At 31.4% G+C, this 8891-nt stretch overlaps 2 protein-coding genes across 6 annotated transcripts; both read left to right on the top strand.

Annotated features, from left to right (window-relative positions):
* Positions 1 to 938: 938 nt before the first annotated feature.
* On the top strand, positions 939 to 3464 carry LOC148239074 (cytochrome P450 9e2-like). 5 transcript variants are annotated; one of them, XM_088182529.1, is made up of 10 exons: positions 939 to 990; positions 1195 to 1397; positions 1464 to 1627; positions 1692 to 1835; positions 1902 to 2107; positions 2180 to 2408; positions 2478 to 2699; positions 2770 to 2864; positions 2921 to 3089; positions 3155 to 3464. In XM_088182529.1, the coding sequence occupies exons 2-10, from the start codon at positions 1198 to 1200 to the stop codon at positions 3322 to 3324; spliced, it is 1599 nt and encodes a 532-aa protein (XP_088038655.1). In that variant the 5' UTR covers positions 939 to 990; positions 1195 to 1197; the 3' UTR covers positions 3325 to 3464. The 5 variants fall into 5 exon arrangements, with proteins under 5 accessions (XP_088038655.1, XP_088038639.1, XP_088038647.1 ...); XM_088182513.1 differs by having other exon boundaries at positions 1187 to 1397; XM_088182521.1 differs by having other exon boundaries at positions 1183 to 1397.
* A 753-nt stretch (positions 3465 to 4217) lies between these two features.
* On the top strand, positions 4218 to 6936 carry LOC148239073 (cytochrome P450 9e2-like). The gene is made up of 10 exons (XM_088182602.1): positions 4218 to 4284; positions 4537 to 4739; positions 4809 to 4972; positions 5030 to 5173; positions 5240 to 5445; positions 5516 to 5744; positions 5812 to 6033; positions 6104 to 6198; positions 6253 to 6421; positions 6676 to 6936. Exons 2-10 carry the CDS (start codon positions 4540 to 4542, stop codon positions 6843 to 6845), a joined length of 1599 nt encoding a protein of 532 aa, XP_088038728.1. The 5' UTR covers positions 4218 to 4284; positions 4537 to 4539; the 3' UTR covers positions 6846 to 6936.
* The last annotated feature ends 1955 nt before the right edge of the window (positions 6937 to 8891 follow it).

Below are 8891 nucleotides of genomic sequence, written 5' to 3'. Positions count from 1 at the left end.
GTAGACCAATTAGTCTGCTCCCAATCATATCAAAAGTATTCGAAAAACTAATTCTTCAAAGATTGATACCAATACTGAAGCAAGAAAACCTCGGAGAGTATATTTAAAAAAATAATTAAGAATAAGCGTTTGACAAATAACATTATATTGTAGCATATACGTTAATGCGCTCGTCGATATGTAGTATTCGCAGAAACTTATTTGCATAGCGCACTTTATGCAATCAGAGAATAAATTACATCGTAATGAAGTTTAAATCATCACTCAAGAGAAATTCAGTTGAAACACAATCAAGTCCAATTGGTTAGCTATTTTTAAAATAAAAGAACAGGAAGATCAATTGGGAATTAGATTAGGCGATTTGGGCTTGACAGTCAATCACCACTTTAGCTTCGATCTTTGGATCTTAACCAGAGTTTAGTACTCCATGGACCAGCCAGGAGCTAGCTGAAGACTTGATACGACCAGAACTTTTACGACATGCGACAAAAAACATTATTTTTATTTAATTTACTTCAGTTTCAAGTTCCTTAAAAATACTATTATCTTTTATGTTTATTTCAAGTATCATGATAAAAAACAAAGCTGCTTTAGCAAATGTCTAAAGTGGTTTACTTATTTTACATCAGTGATTACATTATATAGAGATAACTGAAAATGATATGAGGCAGACAATGCCAAATACAAAGAACTGTAATTTTATTATTTATAATTGCTGAGAAAACAGTTTTTTCCTTAATATTAAAATTAAAATTTGATGTAAATATATTACAGGCTACTATTACAGGATCACTACTGCGATCGCAATTTAAATACTTTTTTTCTTATTTTATAAAAAACTAATTTCAGAAATAATATTTGCAAATAATTTGGGAAGGTATGATAAAATAATGTTGAGTTATATTTGTAGTTCAATTAAGAGACAAGTCGTGAATACCAGTCGAGAATATATCTTTGTTGAGAGTGCTTGTGATCAACGTCGCGCTCAAGGTGATCAACATTGTGAATATGATAATATTACATACTTAATTAAATAATATAATAAACAATAACATTCAATTTTTATGTAACGCAAAATATTTTAATTGATAAAACACGAGTAAAATATATAAAAGTTATTTGTCTTACCTAATCAGATATATTTTGTATAGATATTTTTTATAGATTATGTTATTTTTATAGACAGTTTTTCAGATCATGCTGATCTATCTAGGTCTTATTGCAATAGTTTTACTATTTTTATACTTCAAATGGGAAGCTGGCTATTTCGAAAAGAGGGGTGTAAAATGTCTTCCAAACAGTTACCCTGTAGTGGGCAACATGTTTAAGGTGTTGGTGCAGAAGGAACATTTCAAGGATATCGCAATCAAAGCATATAACTCTCATGCAGATCGAAAGTAAGTTTAATATAAAATTAAATATCTATATAATAATATTAATATAAATAAATATTCAATTTCTAGATATATCGGAGTGATGAATTTTAATAAACCATTGTTTATGATAAGAGATTTAGAACTTATCAAGAAGATTACAGTTAAAGATTTTGATCATTTTTTGAATCACCAACCCAGTATAGACGAAGAAGCAGATCCTTTATTTGGAAAAAATCTTTTTGCTTTAAGAGGTTTTTAATCAATCAATTATTTTATATGAAAATGGATTTTGGTATATTCATGTTTTTTTTGCAGATCAAAAATGGCGCGATATGAGACCTACGATGAGTCCTGCTTTTACGAGCTCGAAGATGAGAAGCATGTTTCAGTTTGTAGTAGAAATTAGTAAGCAAATGACCGACTTCTACGCGAGTAGCATGTCCGAGTCGGAAAACAAAGGTGAGAATTTATAAAAAAATATGTATGTGCTACTGTGTATTACATTTTATACTTACTATTATGTAGAACGAGGGCTTGTTGAAGTGGAAATGAAAGATGCTTTCACTAGATATACAAATGATGTGATTGCTACATGTGCTTTTGGTTTAAAAGTTAATTCTTTCCAAGATAAAGACAACGAGTTCTATAAGATGGGCAAAAAGTCTTCAACTTTTGCAGGACTTATTCTTTTAAAATTCTTTATGTTTATCGTTTGCCCGAAGATCATGAAAGTATGTCTAATCCACTGATAAAATAAATATATGCATTTGAAAGATCTTTATATTGCTACATTCGATTAACAGTTTTTTAAGATCACATTATTTCAAGAAGAATCCAGAAATTTTTTTCGACATATTGTTCTCAATACCATGAAAGAACGAGAAGAAAACAAGATTTTAAGACATGACATGATCCAGCTTCTCATGGAAGCTAGAAAAGGATCACTGAAATTCGAAACTAACGTCAAAGAGAACGAAGCTGGATTTGCGACAGTTACAGAATCTCAAGTTGGAAAGCAAACAGTGACACGAAGTACTGATATAAATTTAAGTAAAATTGTAGGTATATCATATAACCCATATTAAATTTCGAATTTATTAGAATGGGATGATGACGACATAGTAGCACAAGCTGTAGTTTTCTTCATTGCTGGATTTGAAACATCTTCTATTTTGCTGTGCTTCATTGCACACGAGCTTGCAATCAATCCTGAAATTCAAAAAAGGCTTCAAGAAGAAATAGACGAAGCCATTACCATTAACGGTGGTAATCTAAAGTATGATGATTTGGCCAACTTGAAGTACTTAGACATGGTTGTATCTGGTAAATCATATTTATATTTTAGTATTTAGTATGAGCTTAGTTTTATAATCATCACACTTCAATTTCATAGAAACATTAAGACTTTGGCCACCTGCAGTAGCTACTGATAGACAATGTGCAAAGCCTTATAAACTACCATCAGACGGTGTTAACGATGGATATACGGTAAAATAAATCTTCAATATATGCTTTTATATGTTTTTCAATATAAATTATTTTAGATTCAAACTGGAGAATTGATATGGATACCCATATTTCCTCTTCATCACGATCCACAATATTTTGAAAATCCCAAAGTGTTCGACCCAGAAAGATTCTCCGATGAAAACAAACATAAAATTAATCCAGCTGCTTATATGCCATTTGGAGTCGGACCTAGGAATTGCATAGGTGTGTAAATAAAAGTAATTTAGTTGTTATTACAATTATTTATAAATCATGTGATATTATTTTAGGTTCACGGTTTGCTTTGATGGAAGCTAAAGCTATTACATTTTACCTATTGTCAAAGTTTAACTTTGTTGAAACTGCGAAAACACAAAATCCTATCAAGCTGGCAACCAACACTTTTAATTTGCATTCTGAGAGAGGATTTTGGATTGGTTTACAACCCAGGAATTTATAAACACACCTACTTTTATTATACTTTTTATGTAAAAAAAAATTAATTCATACTACATATATTATTACGTCTTAAATAAACATTGTTAACATAACAGTTTGTTTTAAAAATATTGTAACTATTTAATAAAAGACCAAAATATTTTTTTTATTTTCCATAAAAAAATACAAACTTAATACTATGACATCGAATATTATTTAAAATTATTATAATCAAACTCGATTTGTAACAAAAGGACGTGCAATCAAAAATATTATACTTTTCGCCCCAAAAATTAGAGCCGCCGAGTCCTACCAACCCGCACATAGCATTTAAAGTCCTCCCCTAGCGTGTCATACGCTCACACAATTATTAAAATTCTTGCTTATTACGTAGCTTGCTTGATACGTAGGCGTTATCTACTATGGCGGTATTTACTATGACCGAAATTCAAAGATTTCGTTCGTTGAACGAAACCAAATGTTGGAAGGGCCGACTCTTTATTATCGTTTAACGCTTATCTCAAAAATAGGTATGCGTCGAAAATTTTGTAATGTTTGAGTTGCGTTTTTGTATTTGTCGTTTCAAGGTGCAAATATTTGATTTCCATCAGTTCAATAATTCGATCGCGGTAATTTATTTCCAGTTATTTAATTTATATACTTATTCAATCGCAGCTGATCTTAATTTTGGCGATTTGAAAAATTTATGGTTTTGATTTTTCGGCAATTGGTGAGGGAAACTCGGTGTCAATAGATCTATAAATATTTTCATTTTTAATATAATAATATATTATAACTAACGGATTAAAATTAACCGATACATAAAGCTTTTATGTATGCATACATATTACCGTCTATCATATCATATTATCTCTGTGATGAATTAAAATGATTTTTTTACTTAAAGTCAAAGAATAGACATATTAAACAAGTCGTGAATATATCTTTGCCGAGAGTGCTTGTGATCAACATTGCGTGCAAGGTTATCAATTTTGTGATTGTTGATAATATTACATACTCGCTTATATAATATTACATAATAACCAATAATACTCTCAGTTATTATATAATCTGAAATGTTGAAAATAAATAATAAAAATATAATAATTTTTGTATTTTTACATTATCTTGAAAAATATTATAAAGTTATTTGTACTATCTTTATATATTTTTAATTATATTTTATATATGTATATGCAATAAATATTGTTGGTTACCAATATATTTTTTATAGATCATGCTGATCTATCTTGGTTTATTTGCGGTAGTTTTACTATATTATTACCTTAAATGGAAAGCTGCCTATTTCGAAAGAAGGGGCATAAAAAGTCTTTCAAAAAGTTATCCTGTAGTGGGCAATATGATTAAGGTGTTGATGCAAAAAGAAAATTTCAAGGATATCGTTACCAGAGCCTACAATTCTTATGAAGATCGAAAGTACATTTAATATCAAATTATGTATTCATAGCAATATTATTTAAATGTACATAAATATATATTAAATAGATATATTGGAGTGATGAATTTCAATCGACCACTTTTAATGATACGAGATTTAGAAATTATCAAGAAGATCACCGTTAAAGATTTCGATCATTTTGTGAACCATCAACCCAGAATAGACGAAGATGTAGATCCTCTATTTGGAAAAAATCTTGCTGCTTTAAGAGGTATTTTGGTTATTAAATTATTTTATGATTCTTGGTGCAATTTTGTCACTGTTGCAGATCAAAAATGGCGAGATATGAGATCTACGCTCAGTCCGGCATTTACCAGCTCGAAGATGAAAAAAATGTTTCAGTTTGTGGTAGAAATCAGTAAGCAAATGACGGATTTTTACGCAAGCAGCATGTCTGAGCCGGAAAACAAAGGTGAGTATTTATAATAAAATATTTATGTGAGAAAGTGTACTAAATTTTATCCTTATTATTGTGCAGAACGAGGACTTGTTGAACTGGAAATGAAAGATGCTTTCACCAGATATACAAACGATGTTATTGCGACATGTGCTTTTGGACTAAATGTTAATTCTTTCCAAGAGAAAGATAACGAGTTCTATAAGATGGGGAAAAAATCTTCATCTTTCGCAGGACTTATTCTTTTAAAATTATTGATGTTTATCTTTTTTCCAAAGATGATGAAAGTATGTTTAATTCATTGATAAATTGAAAATATGCATTTAAGAGTTTCATTTTGCTACATTTGATTCACAGTTTTTTAAGTTCACATTATTTCAAGAGGAATCTAGGAATTTCTTTCGATATATAGTCCTCGATACGATGAAATTACGAGAAGAAAACAAAATTTTAAGACACGACATGATTCAGCTGCTAATGGAAGCTAGAAAAGGATCACTGAAATTTGAAACTAATGTCAAAGAGAACGAAGCTGGATTCGCAACAGTAGTAGAATCTCAAGTTGGAATGCAAACAGTGACAAGAAGTACTGATATAAATTTAAAAAAATTCTATATCATATTATAACCAATATTGAATTTCGAATTAATTAGAATGGGATGATGACGACATAATAGCACAAGCTATGGTATTCTTTCTTGCTGGGTTTGAATCATCTTCAATTTTGCTTTGCTTCATTGCACACGAACTGACAGTCAATCCTGAGATTCAAAAGAGGCTTCAAGAAGAAATAGACGAAGCTATTACGAATAATGGTGATAATCTAAAGTATGATGATTTGGCCAACTTGAAATACTTAGACATGGTTGTATCTGGTAAATCATATTTCTAATTTAGTATTTAGTATGAGTATAGTTTTATGGACACCACTCTTCAATTTTATAGAAACATTAAGGTTTTGGCCCCCTGCAGTAGTTACTGATAGACAATGTTCAAAGCCTTACAAGCTAGCATCAGATGGTTTTAACGATGGATATACGGTAAAATAAAATATCGCAGTGTTTTTATGTGTTTTTAAATACAAATCATTTTAGATTCAAACTGGAGAATTAATATGGATACCAATATTTCCTATTCATCACGATCCGCAATATTTTGAAAACCCTGAAGTGTTCGATCCAGAAAGATTCTCCGATGATAGCAAACATAAAATTAATCCAGCTGCTTATATGCCATTTGGAGTCGGACCTAGGAATTGCATAGGTGTGTAGCAGGTGCGTGCGGTGAGATACTTTCCATTTCGCTCGCTCGCGTGCTAAGTGACGAGAGTGAGTGAGAGATAAGAGCATGCGGTCCGCATGCTCTCATCTCTCATTCACTCTCGTCACTCAACACGTGAGCGAGCGAAAGGGAAAATATCTCACCGCACGTGCCTGGTGTGTAGATACAATGAATTTAGTTGATGATACTAGCGAACGTTATAAACTTAATTTAACAATAATGTGATACTGTTTTAGGTTCACGGTTTGCGTTGATGGAAGCTAAAGCTATTATATTTTACTTATTATCAAAGTTTAACTTTGTCGAAACAACTAAAACGCAAAATCCTATCAAGCTGGCTACCAACACTTTAAATTTGCATTCAGAAAAAGGATTTTGGGTTGGTTTACAACCCAGGAATTTATGAACAACTTCTTTGTATTTTTTTATTATTTTCATACAAAAAATAAAATTCTTATTATATTATAAAGTTTTAAATAAACATTGATGACACTACATATTGATTATGTAATTTTATTTATTTATATAAGAGCCTAAAATATTTATTCCAAAATATCCGATAAAAACACTAATGGGTTTTGATTGCAACATGAAAATATTTCTGTGCACGCTTAGGAGTTTCGATTCGTAAGCAACTACGACACATGTCGTTTGAGACTATGTCCGACCTCCTACCTGGGCTCTCGCGAGTGACAATTCAGTCAGTAACACCAGCGCGAAACTATTGATGTTATAAAATTATTAAGCTATTTAAATAGACAACAGTGGTGCTATATACATATTGGAGAATAGCCGACAGGTGGCGTACGAATCAGGCGTACAACATGAAAGTAACGCATAGACTTAATATCGTCAGCAAAATTAAAAGTGTGTTTAGCAGTAGCACAATACTTTCTCAGCAAAACTAAAAAAATCCACACAAATTCAACTGCAGTGACCTTCGTATTAGTCTATGTATATATCAACATACTGTAGTATATATACACATAAAAATGCAAATGTCCACATCCTACGTGAATTACGCCAACTTGAAATGTTTATGTCAGGCGAACCATATAATCTATTGTGCGTTCGATTAGCACTTCTTAAGTGCCCTCGAGTGCTGGACGTGATATATCCTAGGTAGATGATTTTATCCTGAGATCTTTTCATTGCTAAGAAAAAGCACGCCTTCTTTATGTTATGGAAGAGATCGGAACATCTGTCTGCTCTCGTTGAATTTCGTTAATTGTTTGATGATGTTAACGCAATTATAACAAAAGTTGCCAAAGTCAAGCAATTAATAATCCCAAAGCGTTCTGATAATTCATTAGCACTAAACGCGCTGCTTCACTGTTCACAAAATATTGCTGACGGTTTTGCGCAATATTATCGTTTTGTTTCTTTTCAGTCGCTTCCTTCTTCTTGTTCTTGGTATTCAGTACTGACAAAGAAACTGAGCTCTCAGGTACTCCTTTAAGAAATTTAAGACGGGCGTTCTTCTGGGCCTGATTTGATTTTCGATTTCATTTTGAAGGGTTGCGACTGCTCCTCTAAAACGTATTTTTAATCTAATTCTCAAGACGTAATCATTTCCTGATCTTTGTAAATGCACAAAAGTCAACCCTATTCATAAAAAGTGTGACAGATTGTGTTTAAATAATTTTAGACCTTCTCGAAATATATATATATATATATATATATATATATATATATATATATATATATATATATATATATATATTTCTTTGTTACAAAACTTTTTACTTTGGAAGACAAAAAGCACCGTATTCCCGTTGCACAATTCGACCTCAAAGATATCCATCAAGCAAATGTCACTTTCTAAAGGCGTATACTTATTTCAATGTTCTTAAAAGTAAGTGCCACGATTGGCTGGATGAACGCTGAATGATTGTGGTTATTCAGCAATCTTTGCAGCCCTGAATACATAACCGCTGGTCGTCAAGCAGAAAAACATCTCGTCCATGATAATCTGTCGCAATATGTAATATAATCTAATAAAATTCTCACTAGTTTCCACCTGCGTCTTACTGGCTGCGAAATTACATCTCAAAGGGATAGAATCCCGAAAAAATAATATAGCGTATTGTTTTCAAGCATTGTGACGCATTGGGGTAATCTGTTAGGTTACGATCGTTTTAATTTAATTTTTAATAAATAAATAAATATGATATCTAGAATATGGTTATTAGTTGCAGCAGTGTCAAAGTTTATAACGTAATCAAATTACGAATTTAACTAGCCTTAGCCTTAACTTTGCAGAGAGTGTTTGTTTTGTGAATCGTTCCAGGCTATCGTCATCTTCATTGTATATATTTTAATACATTGGGGTCCATTCACTCGTTTTTGCGTGATAGTAAAACATCTCGGTCAGTCTATTGAAGCGTTTAAGAGGGTTACAAATAATGTTACTTAAGCTTATAATAATATAGTGCAAACGTAAACAAGATTC

This window comes from Plectrocnemia conspersa, unplaced genomic scaffold (genome assembly GCF_051122295.1).
Source record: "Plectrocnemia conspersa isolate PC_06_02 unplaced genomic scaffold, ASM5112229v1 ptg000001l, whole genome shotgun sequence".
NCBI classification, from domain to species: Eukaryota; Metazoa; Arthropoda; class Insecta; order Trichoptera; family Polycentropodidae; genus Plectrocnemia; species Plectrocnemia conspersa.
This window is presented reverse-complemented; position numbering and strand designations above follow the sequence as displayed.

Excerpts from the sequence above, each read along its gene's own strand:
- LOC148239073 (XM_088182602.1), top strand. The coding sequence starts at position 4,540 with ATGCTGATCTATCTTGGTTTATTTGCGGTAGTTTTACTATATTATTAC. Across the intron at positions 4,973-5,029 it reads AAATCTTGCTGCTTTAAGAG|ATCAAAAATGGCGAGATATG; the intron begins GTATTTTGGTTA and ends TCACTGTTGCAG. Across the intron at positions 6,422-6,675 it reads CGGACCTAGGAATTGCATAG|GTTCACGGTTTGCGTTGATG; the intron begins GTGTGTAGCAGG and ends ATACTGTTTTAG.
- LOC148239074 (XM_088182529.1), top strand. The coding sequence starts at position 1,198 with ATGCTGATCTATCTAGGTCTTATTGCAATAGTTTTACTATTTTTATAC. Across the intron at positions 1,836-1,901 it reads GTCCGAGTCGGAAAACAAAG|AACGAGGGCTTGTTGAAGTG; the intron begins GTGAGAATTTAT and ends ACTATTATGTAG. Across the intron at positions 2,700-2,769 it reads CTTAGACATGGTTGTATCTG|AAACATTAAGACTTTGGCCA; the intron begins GTAAATCATATT and ends TCAATTTCATAG.